Source organism: Kwoniella bestiolae, chromosome 2, assembly GCF_000512585.2.
Source record: "Kwoniella bestiolae CBS 10118 chromosome 2, complete sequence".
NCBI lineage: Eukaryota > Fungi > Basidiomycota > Tremellomycetes > Tremellales > Cryptococcaceae > Kwoniella > Kwoniella bestiolae.
Genome location: NC_089242.1, coordinates 3455135 through 3479992, shown reverse-complemented (window position 1 = coordinate 3479992; position 24858 = coordinate 3455135). Strand labels below are relative to the sequence as shown.

Here is a 24858-nt window from a genome sequence, read left to right as displayed (position 1 = left end):
ATGTCAGCCGGCGAGGTGAGTTACCAGAGGTCAAATGGTAGCGCCTAACAGTTTATTGTCGCTTCCAGTCACCTCACGATCTTGCAGTCCCCATGGACGTACAGCTGCTCTCCGAAAGGGGCACGATGCCCACTCTGGGGTCCGATTTCGCTGCTGGTATGGACTTGTATAGTGCCGAGGCCAAGACAGTACCCGCTCGTGGGAAAGCTTTGGTGGACCTACAAATGTCTATCGCCGTTCCGAAAGGACATTACGGTCGTATCGCCCCTCGAAGTGGATTAGGTGAGTCCCGATTGCAGCCCTTGTGCCTTGTTCGTGCACTGAATGATCTCGACGACTTCGTCCTGCCAGCCTCGAAACACGGTATACAGACCGGTGCTGGTGTTATTGACGCAGACTACCGAGGACCGGTGATGGTACTCCTCTTCAATCACTCAGATGCCGATTTCGAAGGTATGTTGCGTGTTTACCTCAAATCATTGGTTGTTTGTCTGTGCTGATTTTGTTGCGAATTGATGGCCACTGTTTTCTGTAGTTCTTCCAAAAGACCGAGTGGCCCAGCTGATCCTGGAAAGAATCTCTATTCCCCGTCTACGTCAAGTCGAAGTGAGCTGTCTATAATCTTATACATCTGAGCTAACTATCATGCGCAGTCCCTAGATGCTACCGTTAGAGGCGCTGGCGGGTTTGGCTCTACAGGAGGCTTCGGTGTCCAAGCAAAGAAGCACAAGCGAGACGAGGGGAGCGAGGAGAACAACGCAAAGAAAGTATTGGAAAGCTGAATGTGAATGCATATACGTGACAAGCACCTTCGTACGACCAAAACCATGTTAGATTCTCCATACCTCTGATCGGGCCCGATCCCACACCTGATGATCTCTAAATTCGTCTAATTCGCCTGCGCTTGAAATGGCATGTTCCAGCTCCGGCTTAGGAATGGGGTGGATGTATACTTTCGCGAATGTGCCTGCAGTATGCGGTCGAGCGAGGTAAGCAGGATTGATGACCAACGTTGAATCAACAATCTGAGAACGCACTCGGTTATCAGCGATTGTCATTGTATGTCGATCTTCAGCCTATGACTCACCTTTGAGAAATGCTTCAACTTGCTGGGCAAGATGAGAACATCAGGCGCAGGTCCATCCATCTTCAGCAGTGGATAATGAGTAACATCCAGGTTCAAATCGGCAGCCGATGTTTCCGGAGGTGGAAAAATGGGATAAAAGCTCCGCTGTCCCAAGACATGTCTCAACAAGTTCGCCATAGCATCCTTAACCTCTGTTCCTTTCATCTCTGGATCTGGTTCGGCTTCTTCGGCTCGTTGATACAGTTCCTCCCGCCGTAAATGGAAGAGGATATCAACGCTGGATAGGGCTACGATGACCTCGTTGATCGAGAACGTACAGGGATTGGGTAGGACTTTGACTCTCTATTGTTTTGATGGGGCTTGTCAGCAGAAGCGTGTAAAAAGTCAGAGTGGACCTTACCTTGGGTAAGCCAAGGACCTCCTTGTCTAGCATGGACTGCGGGAAAGCCATATGACGGGAGATGACATCGCGTACGCTAGGAACCAGGATAATTACTGTGCCAGGAGAGGCGTCCAGGATATTTTGCAGACGGCGCGATACTTGATCACGGAAGATATCGTTGGGTGTCTGAGTGATTGCCCCCGACACGATGAAAGGGTGTTGCGAATCGACGAAAGGACCAAGCTATGTACGATGCGAAGTGAGACATCGCCTCTCAAACCCCTAAGACGGAATACTTACGAGAAGGAGCACGTCAGGTCGCTCACGAGAAACCACCTCTGCCAAAGCAGAAAGGGGGGCGTAAGACAAATCATCTTCCAACGTATAAGGACCGGCCGCCGTCATCATGGATATAGGCTGACCTTTGAGTTTGTCGCCATATTGAAAATCGAGCAATTCGGATGCGGAGCTCTGTGCCAAAGCACTCGGTGCCGGCTGCAGCAATGAACCTCGCGGTTAGCCTCCATGGAGGTTGTCACGATCGGCTAGAATGGACAGGTCAGACTCACCAAGAGCACCTCCTCAACCACAAAAGCCCCTCCCCCACCATTTCGACCTTTCACACAAGCCAGACATCCAGGAAATAAGCCAAAACCCTTTACGCCTGGTGCTCCCCCTCGGACTTTGAGATTATGGGCAGGGGCGAAACGAAGAGCGATGCGTTTTCCCGCTCCGAGCAACCGCGAGGATTCAAGAAAAAGGGAGGTTGTGGTAGCTTTGGAAGTGTCGGTGGGCGGAGACAAGATCCTTCCTACTGTATATATGCTTTCTTCCGAAACAAAGTGCGGATCCCCAAGTTCAGAGATCCCGTAAGCGTCCTTGATGTTCTCCGCGTAATCGTCTATTGAGTCATCCAGTGCTTCACTACGTTGGGATATCTTCTCGAACATGTACCTGTAGTTCCACTGTTTCGGATCGGCGGTAGAACTCAATACAACTCTTGGTTTAGAACCCGAAGGGACACCTTCACGGACTTTGGGCAACTGAGAATTGAGAGTTTCCACCAAAGAGTGAGGTTGAGGGCGTAGGTCGAATGGTTGAGTGAGCTGGGAAGGTGTACTGTTGAAAGGTCAGCAGAGATCATCGTTGCGATCAGGAGAATATGCACTTGCCTTGTAGGGGATCCAGCTGGACTGGTCGGGCTGGAGGGAACAGACAGACCATGAGTACCTTTTCCTGATGGTGTTTCGAGAAAAGCATTGTTTGTCGGCTTTGGAGCATCAGGGCGGTAGCTGCTAGCTGCTGGAACAGCAGGCGATGCTCGATAAGGTGTGCTTGTAGTGCCTGTCACAGAAGGGCTGAAACTGGAGCCTGCAGGAGGGTCATGGGTGGGATGAGTGGAAGAGCGAGCGCCAGAGTTGGTCGTCCGAGATTTGGTCGGTCTTGACGGAGTCGATAGGCCTTCCAGACTGTAGCATTGAGAGTGATACGATCAGCTAATGATGACATGAACCAATTTGAAAGTACTTACAAACCCCCTATGTCTGCCATGTTCCCTTTACCTTTTCTCATGCCCACTGCCTGTTTGCTAGGTTGATCGTTTGAACGTCCGGGGGTTGCACCAGTACCACCTGCCATGGCCGCTACTGCTATCGCTTGCTGTTCCCTCTGGATCTCGGAACGCAGCTCACGAAGGGTGTCGAGCGAGAGATTGCCGAGCTTGGCCCTGAGGCCAGAAGGGCGAGACATGAGAAATGCTTCGTACTTGAAGAAGAGATCGGCAGGAGCGAGGTTGTACAGACGAAGAATCGAAAGGCCTTTAAACAAGATGCCATGATAAGCGGCTACAACGAGTGATACGGACGACAGAAATATGACCGATTGACTTACACTCGACCATGACATCCGGATGTTCTAGGACCGCTTGATGAAAGTGATCTCCCAATTCCTTGCGAAGAGTACCTTCCGATTCCGACATATTGCGGCTCTTTGAAGATGACGAGGTGCACAATGAAGGATGAACCAGTTGAAAGTGAGATATAGGGAAGGAAGAGACGTGAAGATGACTTGTTGACGAGGATGTAAGATGATGGAGGATGCTTTTTCTTTTTAAATGACTAGGTTAAGGACACGAGTGTTAATGTGGAAAAAGAAAAAGACGCGTATATGATGATGAGTACCGTCAACGCGTCAAACGAGTCGATTGTTGATTGACGATTGACAATGTGAAGTCGTAATGGATTTGTAATGGATTTGTAATGGATTTGTGTTGGATTTGTAATGGATTTGTAATGCTAGTCACGTATCATTACAATCAAGCGCAAGCCCAATCGTAATTCATCATTACGTTGTCATGGTTTGGGTCCTAATCAAATTACATTACTGTAGCAGCAAGTAAAGACTATTACTCATACAAGATGCTATGTTATCGTTATGATGACGATGATTATAATGCCAATGATGATGATGATGATGAAGATGATAATGATGATGACAATGATAATGATAATGATAATGATAATGATAATGATAATGGCTATTATCAGGTATACAAGACTGAGGAAATATGCGAGTTCATGGTGCCATAGTTACGCTTTATCTGGTCTCACAAAGCCTGGCGGGAACACCTGTCGAGCGTTGATGTTAATTCTTGCCGACGAAATAAACTTCTTGGCAGCTCTCATCGTGTCGTCATCCGTGTCCTGAGAATCAAAATGAGCAGGAAGAGTATCTTCGAGGATGCGTGGAACTCCTGGGCAATCATAAAAGAAGCCAATGAGCTTGGGTAATTCACTTTGTTGTGCAAAAGGTCACGGGAAAAACTCACCATGATAAGCTTGTCTTCCTCTACCGCTCATGATGAGGCAATCTCCTGATCGTAAGATGATGGGTCGTGGTGGATCATGACGAGATGCAGTACCAAGTAGGAGGATCGCAGAATGGCCAATACTGCAAAGATATTTGGCAAAGTACAAGATTAGGATACGTTCGAAGTGATGGTCAGATCAAGGGGACGTCTGGCTTTCACTTACGACAAGGAAACAAGAGGCCGAGCGGGATCCAGTCTGGCGAAAGGTTGTACATCAGCTCACACTCTGACTTGAGTCGACTGACTTACTCTGATCGATCCACATGCCCCATTAGAGTGTCCTTGACCTGATAGAAGTTCACGATACCCGTATCAGGAGCTAGACAGTGTGTCAGCAACCTTTTGCCCACCTGAAGATGCACTTACCATAATCTTTGACCCAGTTTTCCCAACCACAGGAATATGACTCATCCCCTGGGGCAAACACTCGATGCCAAGGCACCGAGGAGACCACTTGGTGACAGAGTTCAGCGAGTCGAGGGGGAAAAGGGATAGGCTCATCACGACTGAAATCGTAGGACTTGGTCGACCACTGTAACAGCATTAGCTGCGATCGGGTCATCCGTGTGCAAACTCGCCTGATACACCCAGCCTAGATTAGCCCATCTCATCTCCGTGACCAGCTGTCCGACAGTCTTCTCTTTCAATTTTTCACTCGGTGCATCGCCTGTCCAGGTCTTATTACGTGCTACAATTTCGTCATACCCAATGACGGAAGCTGGTTCAGTCTCTATCAGTGTTCGAGATTTCGGAATGTCGGTCGCATCATTGGATTGTCGTTGGGAAGCGGGAGTGGTCAGATGTTTGGGTTGAACGATGTGATCTGGATCCCTGGAGTACAGCTCGAATAGGTTGTGGGGAAGGTCGTAGTGGGTAGACAATGAAAGAGGGTTCGGTGGGAGCGTGTATTCGGTCAGAGACGAATGAAGGAATTCGAGCTGATCGTCGATTGAGAGGTAGTTGGGTATCAGGATGCATCCTATTATAAATGTGTAAGCCATGTAGCTTGATCATGCCTGGGACATACCAGGTGCGACTATCCATCCTTCTCGTCCGTCCTCAAGCTGTATAGCTTCCAAGTCCGACATTGGTAAATCTGGGCGTACACCCTGTTCTTTCTCCTTGCCTTTCCCCATCTTCCATGGTTTCCAACTGGTCCCGCTCGAAGTCATGTTCGGTTCATGGTCAGGACTCCACCACCCTGCTTTCCAGACTTCATCGTCTTCCTGACGATCTGGACGAGAAAGGTCCACGAGTGAGTCTTGATATTTTCGAAGCGAGGGAAACTTGTTCTTCACTGCACGATTCTTGAAATGTTTCTCAGCCAAACGGAAGGCGGTATACTGGTTCGTGATAACATCTGGCACAGAGGGCATATCGTTTGTTGGATCTGGGGGACAGAATGATGATATGCAGACCGTATGATGTGATGTGGAATGGGGGCTAGGACTAGAGTAGAAATCATTGTTTGGTTTGAGTTGAGTGAATTTCCCCAATCTCACTTTTGCATTTCACTGTCCTGCGCTGTATGAGTGCAGTACGAGTTCGACTGGCATGTATGTATGCATGTCACGTATCAGTCTACGCTTCATATGCACCACCACCCAAGATCACTCAGTGACCGTGATCGTGAGCGGATGCAATGTGATCAAATATACAGAAATGCTAGCAAAAGACAACTGATTCATTCAGAATGCATATTCAGCTATGGTGGATCACGGAATACCAAATCACGGAAAACAGCAGCATATCTAGGTATGGGAGGAATACGCTTAGATTTTGAGCTGCAAACTACAAGTCAGCATGATGGCGATTGGACACAAAGGAGTACATCACTCACTGATCGGAGACCATCTTTCCAGAAGGTGAAGTAAGGGGTGGTACCGTCCTCTCGGTAGTTCTGCGCCAATCCTTGTTAGCCAGAGTTAAGGTAGCGACCGCGAAATACGATACTCACGAGCAAGGCAACCATACCATCTGGGTTCATGCTTTCTCCAACGTAGAATTCGTAATCTTTGAAGTTGGCTACGATCTTCTTGGCGAGCTCTTGAGCGCCCTTCTCGAAGATGGGGACTCGTTCAGGGTTGGTCTCTTGGAGCTTGGCTTTGACGGCCTTCATGTAACCTTTGAGGTAAGTGAGGTAGGACTAGCGTGATGTCATGTCCGATCAGCTGCATTCCCAAGGTTGTAAGGAGAAAGATAAACTTACCTTCTTGTCAAAGGCGGTAGATTGGAGTCTGAAGGAGTGGACGACGTTGTTGACCTGAGAGGCACCAGCTTCGAGAGCTTCCTCGGCCTCTTCGGCGGAGGGGTTGGCACCTGCAAGGGGGAAAGCTTGGTCAGATTGTTCCAAAGTACGCGCGACGGCAAGAGAATAGAAGAGATGGCATTTTGAATTGAGAAGACTCACCAATGTCAACGTCACCTTCCTTGACAATGATCATGGAACAGTCAACTTCGTAGGCGATGTCGTTGATCTCCTTGCTGTATGGACGATGACGATGATGATCAGCCAATGAGGATATGAGATTGGAGCAAGGAATAAATAAAAGGCAGATAAAAGGATAGGATTGACGAGGGCAAGGGGCACAACACGGCAGACAGCGAGTACTCACACGTCGAAAGCGTCAGAGACCAATTCGTCGTCGGTGATGATATCTTGGAAAATCAACATTGTTACTGATGCTCTTTTGGATGTGGTCGGGTGGGTGAGATGAAAGAGGTGATGTTTGAGTGATAAGATGAGAGAGAGAAGTCAAGTGAATAGACAGAGACAAATGGGAAGGAGCTCCAACCTTTCTCTGCCAACAACGTTCCCACTCGTTCCCTCTCTTTTTTTCCAGTTTTTTTTTTTTCACCTGTTTTTTGCCCCCTTTAGATGGTATGCGCCGTTACGTAATATGATAGTATTGATTATTGATGCAACTGGTCTGATCTGCACAACCTTGTTGAATCTTATCTATCTGTATATCTCACTGTATATCATATCATATTCATACTCATACTGACTCGTTCACACTATCATCCTATAATAATTTCGACCATCCAGAGGATTAGAGCTACGATAGCGGTCACTGAGTTATGTCTTTACGGCCCTTGCACGCAACATCGATCCGTTTAATTCCATTCAATTGCAATGCAATCTTCTCAAGAAATTTCGTCTCATCTGTCGCTTCATCCTCTACCTCTTCCGCCACTGCTTCGACAACCATATCAAACGATCAGCAAACTCTGGCGGAGGGGGTCCATGTCAATCATGGCCCTTCCGACGCACAGAAATCTCATCGATCCCGTCGTCGACATCATAAAACTCGGCGTCAAGCGATCTGCAGATCCTTGGGATCGCAGGCTGCTAACGATATGATGCAAGATGCTACAATGGCAAGATCGCTCGATGTTTTCAATCAGAGACACAAGTCTGGCGCGCCCACCTTGATGATATCCTCGTCGACTAGAGAAGATCTCCCGCAGTTAAACAGGTCAGCCGATGCGATCACTCGGCGGAGACGAGCTCACTCATCAGAATCGGATCAGAAGGATTTCATTGCCTCACCTTGGCCCTCCGATGATCATAATCAATCGACTCACACTGACGGGCGCTCAGATACACTGAATTCGACCATGGACGAAAGAGATATCGAAGGTGAGTCTCTTCTGGCCAAAATGTATGGTCGACGCTGAAGTTGGAATCAGAAATACTTGATAATCAGAAGTCGACAAATCACCCGAGCGCAGACGACACAGAAGACCATGCCGACGCCGGTACAATCTCTGCTCGGGACATCGAGATTAATGGTAGGTGATTGAGCGGTTGTATTGGATACAGTCTGACTTCTCACAGAGGTACAGCCGTTGCGAGATATGAAGATCGCTACCCTACGGCGGTCTCTTGGCAGAGTGCTTTTCAGGTCAGTGTCTCGAAGCGCTGGAAGTTGCATGACAGCTGATGAAGGATTACACACAGTCCTGGACCCTTGCCCCTTCGAGATTCGCGAACGGGAGTTTGGAACTTTGACCCCAGCTTACATGACATACCTCAACCTGACAAATTCGCTTTTCATCGTTGTCCGCCGTACATCACCCCCTCTCAAGACAGGGTATGTCGTACCACCTGTTACGACATTTACCTTCTGACATATTGCCTGTAGGAACTCGTCGATTTGGCAGAACAACATCGCTGTCGGTTCGTTGGTTCGACTTCCACTCTGACCAAGGCCTTAAGTCAGATTTACTTCGCTATCAGCGGTAAGTCTACATGATGCCTCTTTGTGATGGTCGCTCATGTCAGATCAGGTGGCAAAGGTGTCGATCTATCCACATTGAGTCAGGATTTCTCTTCCGAGGTAAGTTGGTGAATATCTGAAGTATGCTGAAATGTTAGCGAACCAATTTCACCCCTGGCGCCGAGCTTCCAGCAAGCATCATTGTGGACAGAATGCCCAATGGTATTTACTCTGTAGATAGTGACAAGCGATGGGATGTGGAGAATGTAATCAGCGACTTCGTGAGTGATCCTTCATTCGAAGTGTGTTGAAACTGACAAGGTGTCAGGGTCGTATCCTCGAGAAAATGCTCACTTGCGAAACCTCTGACTTCAAGCGGTTCCTTCTCAGTAGTCCAGAATCAGCAGTTTCGGAGGATGAACGGACGGAAAAGGAGGCTTATCGTTATCAGAGGGTATGTAGCGTCGATGTCAGGCTTGTGCTGATGCCTTCAGATGAACTCGCTTTTGATGCGTTCTCAATTGGATTGTCACGATCCAAGGCTGCCCGGGAACGGAGTATTTGATATCAAGACTCGGGCCTGTCTACCTGTCAGACATGATCGGGCGAACTATCAAGTGGGTATCACAACCGGCCCAAGCGGTGCGATATAGCGCTAACGATATGTATCAGGCAAATTCTGTCTATGATATATGGAAAGACCGAGGGTACACCCAATCCTATGAACGAGAGTAAGCAGGTTTTACGTAGTCTCAAAAGCTATGGGTTACTGAGATTGCTGCACTCACAGGTACTATGACCTTTTACGCGCTGGTATGCTCAAGTTCAGGTATGTCTGTCTACTCACTATCGTTTTCTGGTACTCGCGCTGAATTCAGATTAGCCTTCAAGTACGCATCGGTGGTATGGATGGTATATTTCTGGCATATCACAACACATCTCGTCTGTTCGGATTCCAATACATTTCATTGTAAGTGAAAAGTTGCCTTCCTCAACCAGCTTCTGATAAGTCAACTCCAAATTATAGGTCAGAGATCGATGAACGTATATTCGGTTCGACTGAGATGGCCGAACAGGCATTCCGCTTGTCGGTTTCCCTGTTGGAGGTCTTGTTACAAAAAGCTGTAGCCGAATTCCCAGATCAGGTCAGTCAGTATTGTGTATATCTCTGGCCATTCACACGAGACTGACTTTTCTCTGCAGGCAATAAACATACTCTTGAAACATTCACCCTCCGTCCATGCTCACAGCGTGACCGCTTACGTTGAACCGAAACATTGGGACGGTCCCAAAGGTGATCGCCCGATTCGAGCTATCACTTTGACCATGAAGAATATACTTGATGATGAAGCTATGCACGGTCCGGTCACATTTTCCGTTGACGAGAAGGTCCGGCAAAGTCAGAATTGTAAGTCTTCATGCGCACCTTCTATGCTGATGCTGACACGTCTGTGACAGGGTCCGTTCACTACATTGTCTCTTATAATAATGTCGACGAGGAAGGTTTGCAAAAAGCACGACGTGGGCTTCATCGTCTGCAGCAAGATTTACTTGCGATGAACCACCTTACGGTACCGGCTGGTCAGACCGTGAAGAGCATGATGCAGAAAGACAACATCGCACGTCGACGTGAGAGGAAGGCCCGACAGGATGAGCAACAAACAGCCGATGTCACCGACGAAAGCCTCAACAATGTCGAACATGATCAGCCGTATCCCAAGATCAAATGGCGCGAACCAGGAGCTCGTCAGATTCAGCTGCGAGAGGAGGCGCAGGAAAGCGGTCAAGCATACGAGAGACGAAAGAAGACGTGGAAGAAAGGTAGATACGCATGGACTGTACACACCCATTCGATACCCAGCATTATATAGAAAGTACCAGATTTGCATATGTAGTAATAAATCATTAATGTTTTTAAATACCTAATTATAATATAAATATTGGTCGATCTTGTCTGTTATACAATGCTTGTTGGTGTTTCCACTAATGCTACACTTCCATTTCTAGAACGATCTGATCCACCAGCACGTTCCATCCTAGGTCTCGATGCTTCGCTGTTCCCCCTTGTCAGTCTCCTCCTCAAGCCGCCCTCCCCAGTTTCGCTCGCCTTCCGTTGCTCCTTTATGACCTCTTCTTTCTCCTTTTCCAGATCCGCTCTCTCTTCCTTCCGGTCCTCATCCATCATTAAGCGTTCTTCCTCCATAACCTCGTTCCACAATCGTTGTTGCTGAGCAGACATGGCGCTGGAAGTACGGTTTTTGGAAGGTGATAGATGACTGAGTGACCTTTTCCGAGTGCTTGTGGGGGATCGAACCAGCTCCTCGCTGAAATTGCTGTGACCGGACCGCATTCTCGAAGGTCTTCGGCCAGAAGGTGATCTACCGAGAGTTGCAGGGAAGGAAATGTGTGATCCACTGGGTGCCTCCACAGGTGGACTAGCTTCTTGGTTATGACCCATATCCTGCTGTACCGATATGGCACTTGGAGTTGGTACCCGGGGAATAGCGGAGAAGGCGTCGATGCTGTTGAGCTCGAGTGGACTAGGAGGGGCTGGTCTAGACCGTAGCGAGAGTGCGTCCATTCCGATACCTGGGTTAGATGTATTGGAGCTTGCTCGAGGTCTGCGGAAAACATCGGACAGAGCCGTTGCAGCCTTGTGGGTATGTCTGCGGAACAGATGAGTTCCAGAGAAGGTGTCATTCACCTCACTGCCGATATGGGATGGTGTGGACATCAGTCTTGTTTCGCTGTTGGCACCTGGGGATGTTGAACGGTTGTCCATCGGTCCATGAATGAAAACATCTTGCCAAGTATCCTGGTCCTTCTTGTCTCGAACGGTTAAATCAGCAAATTCAGATGCGAGATCGCAGATCTGACCTGAACCTCCAGCAGTAGTGGTGAGGGCCACTCGCATTTCAACGGTATCATCAAGATCTAACGTCGATAGAGGATCACGCGGGAGCCACAGGAAGTCATCGTATTCATCCGTGTAAGTCGGTTGGTCATCATAACCTCGAGATCGATAGTAAGGAGGGATGTCTTCCCACGGCTTTAAACCAGGATGGGGAGTCACGATACGTTGAATATCTTTCTCTTGAATTGAGTGTGAGAGACTTTCTATTGGTATGCCGCATGGATCGTTATCGGCAGGCTGGTCAAAAGCGATCTTTGAGTCAAGCGTGGCGAAAAGGACATGATCGAACGGGATTGGTTTATGACTTGAACCGGCTTTTTTCCAGCTGCCAGCCCAACGACCGACACTTCGTCTCAGCGTGTTGAACCGGCTATTCGTGTGGGAGCTAGGCAAGCCATCAGCGGTTGGCACATCGGCAGGATCCCAATCTTCTGAAGCAGTCTCGTCGTCGTCATCGTTATCGTCGTCATCGGTAGTCGTGATGATAGGTGGACATAGTATATCGGCCTCTTGGATGTCCAGGCTAGCGAGTCAGCTCAATTTTCGAAAATGCAAACTCACCTCTTGAACCGACTCTTCAGAGCTCGGGTGATTCTGCCAAGTGTCAGCGCAGTCATCGCGCGATGAACTTACATGAGCTTAGCGATGAGTGTGATGGCAAAAAGTATGCCTGTGGCAATTGCATGTCCTTTCGCTTTATCTGTTTCCGGCTTAGCATGTCTCCTCTGCGTGTCGCAACCTCATACTTACTCAAGATGAAAAATGCAAACAGTACGAATTGGGCCACTGACACAAATGTTCAGCTACAGTCCATTCGGATACTGTCCTTTACTCACAAGCTAAGGCATCTAGACTGTATCGCAGTACTCTAATGCTGGTACGTTTGCCGTTGGTCTCATATAATCTCCCATAAACATAGGTGAATTGTCGTTTCCAGACAACTGCACGTCAGCAGATATCGTACGTGAAGTGACTCACCATAACAGGCGCCGTAATATACAAGAGCTGAAGTGATCAGCACTCCACGTTTCCCTCGTTCAACTCACTGAAGGGAATTACCAAAGGACTGCTCGTTAAATCAGTTTATCGCTTGTTCTCGTGTTATCCGTCAGACTTACTTTAACAGCATGAACAGGTGCATGATAGCTCCACCAAGTACTGATCCCTCATCAGCTGAGGACACGTCTAGGTGGACTTACGTTGTTGTGGGACCTGTGAAAAGTGACTGAATGTCGGACTGAAGCTGATTAGCGATATACAAATGTACTCGACTTACTGTTCTGTCCGTGAGAACCTTTGCCTGGGGATGCTCGACACCCTGGTACCAAAGACGTAGACGATGGTGGGAAGCTGTCTGTCAGCGCGATCGGGGACACATCAGACCTACCCCGAAACGAAAAATCTCAAAGAACGGTTGGATCGCTGTCTGTAGCAAGATATAGGATGCGAAATATGGGGCGGCTGTCGGCTACAAATTCATCAGCGCGATCGACCACAGTACCACTTACAAAAGCAGAAGCGATGATTGGCAGCGGATCAAAACTTTTATTCTGAAAAGCGGTAAGATATGCCTCGATGGTGGATTGTCCGATCTTGATTGTCAGCCGAGCTCCTGCAGCTTCCACTTACAGCGAAGAAGACCACCCCATTGACCATGACTGATGAGCAAGCAAATTAGCTTTGAAAACGATCAGCGACTGGTTCACATACGAAATTTCCAGAACCTCTCTAACACCGAATTATGTATTCCCAGCCTTGTGACGATGGTCTCCGCTTTGTTGGCTATCACAAGAAGGATCGGGCAGATGGCGATTGTGAGCAGCGCGACGAGTATGACAGGAGCTAATGATGTGATAGCCGACGCGACTTTGGGATGGGCGTTGAGAAATGCTTGTAAAGGTTTAATGAAGCCAGCGATGTTCGTTAAAGATGCAAGTGCGCAAAGCAAAGAGACCGGGAAAATCTACATGTCAGCGCTAATCGTACACGAATCAACTCACCCATACCAAGGTAAATGCCCAGACTCCGAGGTAGACAACCCATCCCCTCACAAATTCAGATCGGTAGGTGTTTTTGCCCAAACGGGGCCATAATATGTCTGTCCAATCAGGCGCTGGGACAGCATGACATGCAAGGGACCGTTTCGGATGGCTGTCCAAGATCTTGGCAGCTAAACGGGCCGTTCTTGCATCCTTAAAGGTGACGAAAGCAGCGGATGATGGCGAGTAGGAGGATAAAGGTCGTGAACGACTTTCGTCGAGAAGCATCGTTAGATAGCTCAGTTTTGTCGTTAAATAATCGACCAGGGGAGCATTTTGATCGCGAAAGATCGAAGTAAGGTGAGTGAGCGATTGGTACGGGTCGATGCATTCGCGGGGAAGAGAATGAAGGGCCTGGTCAGTCAGCTTCGATCTGGACGAGATTACTTACATCCCAAACGGTTGCACCAGCCTTCACGGCAGAGCCGTTGTCATCGAGGTAAGGATTCAGCACTTGTACGAGTCTCTCCATGCGATCTTGCTTTGTTGCATTCGGCGGCAACGGTTGATTCTTATCTTTCTCAGATATCAGTGTGACGCCCACAGTCCGTTTATGGCGTGACGCTGCTGATATAACTCGTTTTGCGAGATTGACATGGGCCTAAAATCAGCTCATGCTATGTGACTTTCGACTCACAATTTCCAATTTTCTGAGTACATCCTGCCTACGCTCCCTGAGACTGGCAATCGTGTTGAGCTTTCGAACAAGAATAACCTCTTCGACTTCACTGTCCTCGTTGGTCCAATCATGATCAGGTAGCTCGAGCGCATTCAAGGACAACCGCGGTTTCTTCACTTCTGGGCGATTCTGAGAGGGAGCACGCTTTCGTGCGTGATGTCGTTGTATATAGTAGTTGAAGTAATCTTTTAAAATGGTCTCATCTCGCACTACAGACCGGTCAGTCAAGTCACTACCGATGAGGGTACGTACTATCTGGGGGTATATTGGTCACCATGAGCGTTCTATATCGCTTGATACCTTTACAATCTTCCACCATCGAGCTTGAATCCTGGCCGTCTTCTCCGCGAGTCGCAGTGCGTTTCAATTCCTTAGCGGTTGCAACTTGAGCACCTAAAGCTTTGATCTGCCTGCGACGATATGCCAAAGCTCCCCATGTGATCCATAATACCGTCGCGGTCCATGTTATTGTGATCCACCAGATCAGCAGCGCATGCACCCACAGCCATCGAGAGCCGGATGATTTTACGAGAGAAGACGCAGACGCCCTCAACATCGAAGTCCTTGCGATGTCACGAGGCGAATAGATGATATGCAACGGCATGAGAATTCTGTTCACCGTCAGCAAAGGCCTGGCACATGCAAACTCACGGCATGATGACGATTGTTTGTAATAATGTGTAGAAGACTAAAATGGCAATCAAAGTGATCAGCAACGACCCGTACAACGGAATCAGTGTCACCAACTCACATGCTCCACGCAGGAATCTAGCGTGTAAAGTCAGATCAAGACCACATTTTTCTGGCATGTCTTTTTCGCGGACCTTGAGGGATGAGACGATCCACATTAATGGCCATCGTGGAACGGGTGGTGAAGGGTTTCTAGAAAGTCAGCACTGAACCGTTGCGAAGTTGACTCACACTGCCCAAGCTTTAGGTTGAAATATGCTGTCATGACATCAGTCTGGATTATGGCTCTCGGTACGAGTATAGTAACTCACTATCCGAACTCCCAACTTTCTCTGTCCCCAAGCTGACGTCTAGCTCTATCTCCTGAATCTTGATCCCTCACCAACCCTTCGCTGCTCGGACGGCCGTCCTCTCGATGATGAGACTGTGTCTTTCCCGTTCGTAATCTCCTCCAACCTCTCTTAGCCGCATAATACAATCTGACTGGTACCCTCTGAAAGGGACCGTCCTTGCCCCTCCTTCTGGGTATATGCACTTCTACCTCATAACCTATCAAGCAAGCACCTGCGATTGCGAGGGTGAGATAAAAATTGTCTAGTAGACCTGAATAAGCAGCTGTGTAATTTGTGTGCTGAGATAGATCAGCCATGCCAGCGAGTGGCTTAGGCTATATATACTGTTGGGCGTGATTGAGTGAGATGAGTGGATAGTCAACGATGTAGAAAGAGAGATAGTTGAGTGAATGAAATGAATGCTCTAGTATCTAGTATCTAGTATGATGTGTCTAGTATATGTGTAGTATAAGATGATTATGATACTCGAGTAGATGATCCTTTCGAGTTGATCTTTGCTGTTTATAATTGATTGATTGATCGATTGATCGATTGATCGTTCGATTGTACTGTACAGTACTCGTACTAGTAGCATGATATCTATGATACTACACTTATCAGTCACCGAGGTGTTGTTCCAGGTGACCTTCCCTTGATGTTTACGTAACACCATCCATCCATCCATCGTTGCAGCTGCGAGTGCAGGCAGAGGCAGAGTGGAGGATGTTCATGTTCATTGTTTGGTCTTGTTATAAGCTGTGCACCTTCATCATACCATCATACCATCATACTCGTAGTATACATGTACTCATCCATATCCCACAACTGTTACAACTATTAATCAAATAACACATCATGGCACTGAGAGATGCCAACTGCTACACCCTCACTCTCAGCCAGTCAAACACAGATCCATCCATCATCCAGCTCTCCGAATCATTCGGTCAACTCGCTAACAAGGTTGAACCGAGGTATGCCAGAGTAAGGGAGAAGAGGGACGACGAAGCTTACTCCAGTGCTATATACGGTGTGTATCTCATGTATGAAAATTACAACTTATCACTGATGATACGACCTCAGATGTACTAACAGGTGCGAGACTCGCATCTGCGGGTTACGAGATGGAGAAATCCAAGAAGAGAAGGTTGCAGCTGCATGGGCCAGATGAAGATGTGCCGTTCGAGTTTACTGGAAGAATGTGAGTGGTAAAAATATAGACGTATCATCATGTGTTGACTGTATTCTGATGCAATAACATGTCTTCCTGTCATCCAGAAATTTCGTGAGTTCTGGGTGAAAGTAGCTCTTGATGGCAGCGTCGCTGAGATTAATCACAGGAATGGACCTTTACTTTTGAAGAGTAAGTTGTGCTTCGGCAGATCGAAAGAGAGGCAAATAGCAGAGCTTCATTTCTGTCAAATCCAGCTCACCGGTACTGATATCTCCTTAATACCATCGACAGAAATAAATATCGCTGGACCCGTGAGGTTTATGGAAAAGACTACATATGTTCACTCGACAGAAAGCCCGACCCAAAGGTTGAGATATGCCTGTGAGTTCTGTTTACTTATCGTAGACAATACTGCAGATACAACGAATATTGGCATGGCTGATGTAGCAAATGCCATGTAGAGCAAGAGACGTCAGCAGTAAAGGTCCAGCCCGCTTGCAGATATTGCATTATAACATCGATAGATTCCCTAACGAGATCAAAGATCTAAGAGGATTAGAGACACTTCTGGTAGCAAGGTGAGAGAGACCCTTCAGACATCATTGACCAAAAATAGCGCCAGAAGCTCATGCTATACTTTTGAACAAGTCTGCTCTGCCTTCTGGATGCGGCCAATGATCGAAATACGCTCTCTCGGTCGCCCTCAAGTGGCAATAAATCTGTCAAAGATGGTAATATGTTGCCTATCAGGGACAAGGACGTTCCGCCAGTGCCAGCTAGACCCGAAAGAGTGATAAGCGAAGACGACTTTGAGCCGGTGAGTTGGCTGAAGCTAATTGTTCAATGTCGGAGTGGCTGATTTAGTGCTTCAGGAAAACCCTAATGAGATTGTAGTCACTATGACCAGCAGTATTGACAATCATATCGCTCGAGCCATTGCTCTGTTTCAGGTGAGCGTTTTCCCCGGGTACGAAATTATGATGACTCACATGAATCTAACTCAACCGCCTGTCCTTAGGACCCGCATGTGCTGTTCGTTGTCATACGGACAAAGACAGCCGAAGCGGCTCAAAGGGCTTTAGAGGTATCGCTTGGTGTGAAAAGGTGAGTCAGAATCAGTTGGGGTAAGGAGAAGACACAGGATTACTGACTTGTCTAAATCAGATTCCGTCACCATGAGGGCCTGGCGGAATTGTATCAATATGTGATCGAAGAAGAGGTAGTGTCGAAACCACCACCTTCATTGAACGGCGGAAAGCCAGGTCCAAAGGTGATCAAGCTCGATGACGAGCCGCCCAAGTGAGTTCACAGTTCCCACATCGATACAAGCCTGATCTGAACAATGTCGTCCTGATGCACATTATCATCAAAGACCTATATCTCCTTCCAATCCTGTACCAGGTAAAAGCAAGGTCTGGACCCCATTTCCCAATATAGCCATATACTTGTCCACTATCGAGCTGCCAGATCTCAAACCTGGGAGACGAGAACACCTCAAGTATGTTGCCAGCACTAGCAGCAAAACATCACAACATCCTCCCTCTGCAGTATCTTCCGCACCACCACCTGTCTTACCACCCAAAGAACCTGTACCCGTTCATGCAGATTCATCCAAGCGTACCAGCTCGTTTGGCAGATTGTTCAGAAGTCACTCGTAACCATGTAGAAAGAACATTTGTGCCTGTTGTATTGGTATGATGGTGCGTAGACCTGTAGATTGACCAGATAGAACCACATGCATAAAATGCTACGAATAGAAATAATAAACCGAAAAACTAATAGAAAATGCTATATTATTGTATACATTACTTCTTTTCGTCACCGAACACTCCCTTGTTCACATCAACTTAATCGACTTCCTCCATTGATCCGGCGGCTTCCTCAAGAGCAGGGGCATCAGCTTCAGCTGAGGCGGCGGGGGTAGGCTCAGCGTCAGCATCAATGGAAAGACCGAGAGCGATCATTCGGTTGATTCGGGAAGCGAAATCTTGAGGAGCGGTCAAAGTGAAACCGGAGGTGAGGAGAGCAGTCTCGAAGAGCAAGTAGGTGAGATCTCGGACGGTCTTGTCGGACTTGTCTTCGGCAACTCGGGATTTGAGCTCCTTGATGATAGGGTGGGTAGGGTTGAGCTCCATGGTCTTCTTGCTGGCCATGTAAGAGGACATGGAGGAATCTCGGAGAGCTTGAGCCTTCATGATTCGTTCCATGTTGGAAGACCAACCGAATTGACCAGTGACGAGGACACAAGGAGAGTCGGTAATTCTGTTGGAAACGATGACTTTCTCGACCTTGTCACCGAGGTTCTCTTTGATGGCTGAGCAGAGTCCTTCAAAGTCCTTGGCCTCCTTCTCTCTAGCTTCCTTCTCTTCAGGAGTCTCTTCAAGTTCAAGACCTTCCTTGGAGACACAGACAAGCTTCTTACCGTCAAACTCCTTGAGTTGAGTGACGGCGTATTCGTCGATAGGGTCGACGAGAAGCAAGACTTCGAATCCCTTCTTCTTGAGGACCTCGAGGAAGGGCGAGTCCTTGACGGCATCGAGAGATTCACCAGTAAGGTAGTAGATGGATTTTTGCACCTCGGGCATTCGGGTGATGTAGTCCTTGAACGAGGTCATCTCATCGACGGACTTGGTGGAGTGGAATCGGAGGAATTCGGCGATCTTGCTTCGGTTGGTAGCATCCTCGTGGATACCGAGCTTGAGGTTCTTGGAGAAGGCGGTGTAGAATTTGTCAAAGTTCTCTTTGTCCTCGGCAACCTCGGAGATGAGATCGAGAGCTTTCTTCACGAGGTTCTTTCGGATAACCTTGAGAATCTTGTTTTGTTGAAGAGTTTCTCGGGAGATGTTAAGAGGGAGATCCTCAGAGTCGACAAGACCGACCATGAAGTTGAGGTATTCAGGGATGAGGTCCTCGTTGTCCTCGGAGATGAACACTCTTCGGACGTAGAGTTTGATGTTGTGTCTCTTCTTCTTGGTCTCGAAGAGGTCGAAGGGAGCTCGCTTGGGGACGAAAAGCATGGCCTTGAACTCGAGTTGACCTTCAACGGAGAAGTGCTTGACGGCGAGGTGGTCTTCCCAGTCGTTGGAGATGGACTTGTAGAAACTGGCGTATTCCTCTTGGGTAACTTCGGAGGGGTTTCTGCAGATCGTGGAGTCAGATGATGTCCGCATACTCAGTTTACCAAAAAGACTCACCTGGTCCAGATAGGCTTCTGCTTGTTCAATTCCTCGTTTTCAGTGGTGGTCTCCTTGACCTTCTTGGTCTTCTTAGTCTTCTTGGCGGAATCCTCATCCTCGACTTCCTCGATCTTGTTCTCGCCTTCCTTGATTTCTTCCTCGTCCTCTACTTCCTTCTCGGTCTCCTTGGTAACAACGAGTTGGATAGGGTAGGAGATGAATTCAGACTGGAGAGTATAAACGTCAGCTCAGTGGTCAACTAAATAAGCCAACGTGACACTTACGTGTTTCTTAACGATTTCTCTGATTCTCTTCTCTTCGAGGTATTCCTTGAGGTCCTCTTTGATGAAGAGCTTCATGGAGGTACCTCGACCGAGTCGTGGCCCATCAACGTCTTCAGTGATGGTGAAAGTACCACCAGCGGCAGACTCCCAGATGTATTGCTCGTCATCGTTGTGCTTGGTGGTGACTTGGACCTTTTCGGCGACAAGGTATGAAGAGTAGAAACCGACACCGAATTGACCTATACATAACCATCAGTCAGATTCCTTTGTTCGCGTCATAAGGATGACTGAGAGATACTCACCAATCATACTGATATCAGCACCAGAGGAAAGAGCTTCCATGAAAGCCTTGGTACCGGATTTGGCGATGGTACCGAGGTTGTTGACGAGATCGGCCTTGGTCATACCAATACCGGTATCTCGGATGGTGAGGGTACCTTCCTCCTTGTTGGGGATGATTCGGATGTAGAGATCCTTTTCAGTGTCGAGCTGAGAAGGGTCGGTGAGGGCGGCGTATCTGACCTTGTCGAGAGCATCGGAACAATTGGAGATCAATTCTCGAAGGAAGATTTCCTTGTTGGAGTAGAAGGTGTTGATGATCAAGTCGAGAAGTTGAGAGATCTCGGCTTGGAAACCAAAGGTCTCGGATTGGCCAGACATTTTGAATACAGGTATCTATGAAGAGAGAAAGAAGACAGCGGTCAGCAACCACTTTGCAGCGCAAATCCCCTTGTGGGATTCTATGGTTCAAGGGACTCACAAATGGATGTAGAAAAGTGGTAAGATGAGAAGTAGAGTGTTACAGATGTCTATATCTACTGTGCGATAGTAGTTTTTATGATTGTGATCGTTGAATCCTGATGAAAAGGAAAGAAATGCAACTGAAGAAAGAGAAGGAAAGGTTGGGGTGTAAGATATGTTTAAAAAGATGAGCGAGACGGATGGTATGGTCCAGTCCAGCGTCGATTTGATTGATTACCTTGTATTGTACTAGGAATCACTGGAACTTTCTATTCCTCACCATATGATGGATATAGGAGGATCAAATAAGATAATTAAAACAGGGTATGATTACATAACTCTTTATTTCTATATTTATATGTACTCCGGTGATCCCGGTGAGAACCACGTGTTCGGGATGCTATGGCTCACTCTCCGTCGGGACTAGAGTAGTAATGAGTGTTCCTGATTACTTGTATGCTTATTACTCGTAAGATTGGGAACATATAACATGTAACATGCTCAACTTTACTACCAGTGAACGGAAGAGCAATCTCAAGGAATGTAAAGGCCAATCTTGTAATCTGATCATACTATCATACTCATACTCACACGCATATCTCTATCTCTTGGCACGACTTCCGTCTCGCACTAGCTGTATAGTCCCAACATGGCCACTCAGTCACCATGGACCTCGCTTCTCTCTCCCCCACCAAGTGTCACACCAGAAGCAAAACCACCCTTGACACAAGATCAGGAGGCAAAGTTGAAATGTCTGATAGATCACTTTGGCTCACCAGACTATGCCCTACCTGTCAAGCAACATGCAGAAGAGAAGACCCCTATAGGTGATAGGGAAATGATTTATCTGGTACGTTTCTCGCTCACAGACACTGATTATATTTGGTATACCAATGCTGATCATAGCGTTTCATCAGTCAAAGGAAACTTTAGTAAGGTAATTGCTATCATAATGACTGAACATTATAGGAAGGGCTCACCAAATCAACCATTGAATCGGCAGATTCCTTGTTGGTGAGCTTTCCGACGCCTGCTCTGTCCCATGAACAGCAGTACTCATTGAGCGTATGCAAACCTCAGCAACCAAGAATGACCTTCATGCTACGATCACTCGTTTGGAGGAATGCCTGTTGTGGAGGCGTACAGAAGATATAGACAATCTGAAACGTATGGCGGAAGAATGCTCTGAAGAGGTGCGTTCATTCCTTGTTCACGACCGTAGGGTCCGCCCAATAACACCACGCTGCAGTCGAAAACCGGTAAAAACCTCGCCTTGGGTTTCTCGAATAAAGGTCAACCCATACTCACATTCTTCGTGAATCGGAGTGTCATGTCATGGGATGACCCAAAAGAGCTTGAACGCTTTTCGGGGCGTGCTCATCCTATGGTGAGGTTCTAGATATGATACTCGACAACGCGTCACTCATTTACCTATGTTATGTAGGTTTACATGCTGGAAAGAGCAAAAGATCTCATGTGTGCCGGTGTAACGTATGTTCTGAATCTTTTCCCACAGATCTCCGTCCAAGAGAGCGAAATTGAAACTTGCGTGTGCAGAAACACTTTCGTCATTTTCAATTGGGCAGGGAAGAAATCAGGTCCTTCGCTACCTTTATCAGTGAGACTGTCTACCACTGCGGAATATCGTTCATTAAGCTGATCATCTGTCAATAGGTCATCAAATCAACAAATCACATCCTCTCCAGTTATTATCCTGAGACTCTTGGACTGAGCGTTTTCCAAGGTATGCCTTGGATCTTCAAGACTCTCATAAACCTCGTGTGGCCGTTCGTCGATCCAGTCACCAAGAAGAAAGTCAGTTTTGGATCCCTCGAAGGCGCAGAACTTGTCAAAGAAGGTGTGGTTGATCCCAGCCAGCTTCTCAAGGAAGCTGGTGGCAACGTTGATGTGAGTCATACTTTTGAGGCCTAGGGCTTCGCTCGATGCCTCTGCTGAGTGATGATCTGCACCGATAGCTGCCATACGATCACGCCACATACTGGCCAGCTCTGTTGGAGACGTGCGTGAAGATCAGAGAGGAGGAAGAGCAGAGGTGGAGGGCGTTGGGAGAACGTCAAGTTGGCAGAGAAGAGAAGCTTTTCAAGCGACCTATTCCTACTGCCTAGTGCTATCATGGTAATGCGGCGATTGCAATGGCTCGGGTGCTGAGGTTAGATGATGTCGATTCTTCTGATGATAATGCATATAGAAATATAGAATGATGTATATAGATGAGACTATGCATATAGGTAGATACACACATGTGTGAGGAATGGTTCATACATGTCGAGTAGTGTCGGTGTGTACAGTAGTATGTACCGCAAAGCTGGTTTAAGCTGTCTAAATGTATTTAACTGTGTTTAAACCCTGAATGGTCAAGTGGGTCCGATTGCACTCACTGTACGTGTGTACATACATGTGTTGCATCATTTCATATTTCATCACTGTGGGTGAGATCCTAGTACCCGAAATTTCATCGTGGAAAAAGTATGAGTAGTGTCAATACTAGCATATGTAGCATATACGCACGCCTCTTGTCCTCGTTGCACATCGACCTATAGCGACTATATAGGACAGGTATATACATACACCTATCGCCCGTATCGACCACCATAAGAAGGTGCAAGCAAGTAGTTGAAGAAGAAATCAGATTAGTCCGAACCATTTATTTGCATTGACGTCAAACCGAATAAAAAGACCCTTTTCCTTTTTATTAGTCAGTACTAGTTATCCTTTATCCTTCAAACGCCACCAAACATCAATCCAAAAAATAACACTCCTACTATATATCCTACATCCAGACATCACCCTCTCACACTCTTACACTCTCTCACTTGAACAGTCTTAGCATCGCTCTCACTCCTTGTCGACAGTAGTCATCGCCTGACCACTTCACCTCATCGTCAGAATAAACATCATCAGCAACTGAGTCACCGCGTCATCGATCAACCGACCTCGATCACCTTGCCCCTATCAATCATCATCACCCAACAACATGTCGGACACAAGAGATCAGAAATCATTATCCACATCACCAGCTAAGAAGGTCGATGACAAACCTGCAGCTTCGTCTTCATCTGCTGCTGCTGCATCGGAAGCCAGTGAGACGAAGCAGGATCCAGTTGTTGCGGATGTGAAGAAGGATGATGAGAAGCCAGAGGTCAGTGCGCTGTTCAATATGAGGGGTTATACATGTCAGCTGACTAAAACTCGTAACAACTCCATCCCTGTATCATCATCCTCATCTCTTATCCCTCATCACATCGCTTGACCCTAATTGCTCACTCTCAGCTCGAGGAAGATGTGATCGACATGGAGACATTCCAACAAATCATGGACATGGACGAGGAAGATGAGGGTGAGGATGAGGACGGAGAGAAACATGCTTTCTCAAAAGGTATCGTCTGGGGTTATTTCGAACAGGCTGAAGCTACCTTTGGAGATATGGAGGCTGCTATGTGAGTGATGGTAGCTCACCTCATCATTCTTCCAACTCATTCAACGTTACCAAACATCACCGTCGAGTGATCGCTGATCATGTTTCTACAATGTGCCTTTTCTCGATCACCTGTTCCTCTGATCGATTCCCACCCTTCACCCTTGGATCTCTCAATCCCATCTGATATGGTTGTTGGTTTGATATGTACACCACTGCGTGCACCAAATCATCCCAACACCCGGCCGTTTTCCTTATTCTCCCTCGCACCTCACACCTCAACCCTGCCTTCATCACTAACACCCTCACCCTCCCCCTTACACCTCCATCTCACAGCGTCGCCGAAGATCTCGCCAAACTTTCCTCCCTCGGTCACTTTCTCAAAGGTTCATCCGCCGCACTGGGTATAATCAAAGTTCAAGCATCCTGCGAGAAGATGCAACATTACGGTAATCTGAGAGACGAAGAAGCCGGTGTCAGTCTGGAAGCTCCCGAGGCATTGAAGAGGATCAAAGATCTCTTGTCAGCTTGTAAGAAGGATTATGAAGTCGCCAAAACCTGGATGGAGAACCTCTACGAGGAGGATAATTAGGCAGTGTCAGCATGTCTCTTTGCTAAATTCAAGCAACATCATTGTGTGGAATATCCGCTTCCCTCACCTCTTCTTTATCCGTCACTTTTGGTTTCACTTCTCTATGGTTATCCATCTTCTTCGCTCGTCCAACATTAGGGTTTCCCTCTTTTTTCCCTCTTCTTGATCCTTAATAAGACTTTCTGTCTTCTTCCCTTTTTGTCTCGTTTCCTCATTGTAGCATTCTCATAGCATAGTTTCCTT

At 47.4% G+C, this 24858-nt stretch overlaps 11 protein-coding genes across 11 annotated transcripts; 5 read left to right on the top strand and 6 right to left on the bottom strand.

Moving 5' to 3' along the window:
* On the top strand, positions 1-782 carry I302_104445 (uncharacterized protein; the record flags this gene model as incomplete). The annotated part of the gene is made up of 5 exons (XM_019189801.1): positions 1-15; positions 69-282; positions 352-453; positions 536-606; positions 654-782. 5 exons carry the CDS (start codon positions 1-3, stop codon positions 780-782), a joined length of 531 nt encoding a protein of 176 aa, XP_019049363.1.
* Positions 783-830: 48 nt separating this feature from the next.
* Positions 831-3447, bottom strand: I302_104444 (uncharacterized protein; the record flags this gene model as incomplete). Its single annotated transcript, XM_065869873.1, has 8 exons — positions 831-1025; positions 1088-1429; positions 1488-1712; positions 1770-1964; positions 2039-2588; positions 2642-2938; positions 3001-3286; positions 3360-3447. The coding sequence occupies 8 exons, from the start codon at positions 3445-3447 to the stop codon at positions 831-833; spliced, it is 2178 nt and encodes a 725-aa protein (XP_065725945.1).
* A 610-nt stretch (positions 3448-4057) lies between these two features.
* I302_104443 (alkylated DNA repair protein AlkB) lies at positions 4058-5714 on the bottom strand (the record flags this gene model as incomplete). Its single annotated transcript, XM_065869872.1, has 7 exons — positions 4058-4221; positions 4297-4418; positions 4502-4534; positions 4588-4657; positions 4705-4870; positions 4917-5317; positions 5366-5714. The coding sequence occupies 7 exons, from the start codon at positions 5712-5714 to the stop codon at positions 4058-4060; spliced, it is 1305 nt and encodes a 434-aa protein (XP_065725944.1).
* A 396-nt stretch (positions 5715-6110) lies between these two features.
* I302_104442 (uncharacterized protein) lies at positions 6111-7012 on the bottom strand (the record flags this gene model as incomplete). Its single annotated transcript, XM_019189798.1, has 6 exons — positions 6111-6122; positions 6179-6238; positions 6296-6484; positions 6548-6657; positions 6749-6822; positions 6954-7012. The coding sequence occupies 6 exons, from the start codon at positions 7010-7012 to the stop codon at positions 6111-6113; spliced, it is 504 nt and encodes a 167-aa protein (XP_019049360.1).
* Positions 7013-7716: 704 nt separating this feature from the next.
* Positions 7717-10432, top strand: I302_104441 (uncharacterized protein; the record flags this gene model as incomplete). The annotated part of the gene is made up of 15 exons (XM_065869871.1): positions 7717-7981; positions 8032-8133; positions 8180-8246; positions 8303-8435; positions 8487-8583; positions 8632-8689; positions 8803-8842; positions 8890-9015; positions 9134-9178; positions 9234-9292; positions 9352-9390; positions 9445-9531; positions 9589-9706; positions 9765-9969; positions 10020-10432. The coding sequence occupies 15 exons, from the start codon at positions 7717-7719 to the stop codon at positions 10430-10432; spliced, it is 1854 nt and encodes a 617-aa protein (XP_065725943.1).
* Positions 10433-10518: 86 nt separating this feature from the next.
* On the bottom strand, positions 10519-15002 carry I302_104440 (uncharacterized protein; the record flags this gene model as incomplete). The annotated part of the gene is made up of 15 exons (XM_065869870.1): positions 10519-11998; positions 12109-12175; positions 12226-12261; positions 12312-12416; positions 12522-12541; positions 12594-12633; positions 12752-12825; positions 12888-12943; positions 13105-13133; positions 13186-13438; positions 13906-14025; positions 14152-14402; positions 14446-14603; positions 14845-14881; positions 14945-15002. 15 exons carry the CDS (start codon positions 15000-15002, stop codon positions 10519-10521), a joined length of 2784 nt encoding a protein of 927 aa, XP_065725942.1.
* Positions 15003-15110: 108 nt separating this feature from the next.
* On the bottom strand, positions 15111-15532 carry I302_104439 (uncharacterized protein; the record flags this gene model as incomplete). Its single annotated transcript, XM_065869869.1, has 2 exons — positions 15111-15141; positions 15195-15532. 2 exons carry the CDS (start codon positions 15530-15532, stop codon positions 15111-15113), a joined length of 369 nt encoding a protein of 122 aa, XP_065725941.1.
* A 538-nt stretch (positions 15533-16070) lies between these two features.
* On the top strand, positions 16071-18044 carry I302_104438 (uncharacterized protein; the record flags this gene model as incomplete). Its single annotated transcript, XM_019189795.1, has 11 exons — positions 16071-16242; positions 16296-16413; positions 16491-16497; positions 16553-16575; positions 16678-16767; positions 16848-16964; positions 17035-17203; positions 17259-17336; positions 17405-17490; positions 17551-17685; positions 17759-18044. The coding sequence occupies 11 exons, from the start codon at positions 16071-16073 to the stop codon at positions 18042-18044; spliced, it is 1281 nt and encodes a 426-aa protein (XP_019049357.1).
* A 189-nt stretch (positions 18045-18233) lies between these two features.
* Positions 18234-20506, bottom strand: I302_104437 (uncharacterized protein; the record flags this gene model as incomplete). The annotated part of the gene is made up of 4 exons (XM_019189794.1): positions 18234-19524; positions 19581-19789; positions 19847-20085; positions 20149-20506. 4 exons carry the CDS (start codon positions 20504-20506, stop codon positions 18234-18236), a joined length of 2097 nt encoding a protein of 698 aa, XP_019049356.1.
* A 730-nt stretch (positions 20507-21236) lies between these two features.
* On the top strand, positions 21237-22713 carry I302_104436 (uncharacterized protein; the record flags this gene model as incomplete). Its single annotated transcript, XM_065869868.1, has 9 exons — positions 21237-21437; positions 21505-21524; positions 21591-21601; positions 21668-21780; positions 21837-21974; positions 22032-22078; positions 22145-22205; positions 22262-22495; positions 22564-22713. The coding sequence occupies 9 exons, from the start codon at positions 21237-21239 to the stop codon at positions 22711-22713; spliced, it is 975 nt and encodes a 324-aa protein (XP_065725940.1).
* An 869-nt stretch (positions 22714-23582) lies between these two features.
* On the top strand, positions 23583-24615 carry I302_104435 (uncharacterized protein; the record flags this gene model as incomplete). Its single annotated transcript, XM_019189792.1, has 3 exons — positions 23583-23747; positions 23879-24045; positions 24360-24615. The coding sequence occupies 3 exons, from the start codon at positions 23583-23585 to the stop codon at positions 24613-24615; spliced, it is 588 nt and encodes a 195-aa protein (XP_019049354.1).
* Between the last annotated feature and the right edge of the window lie 243 nt (positions 24616-24858).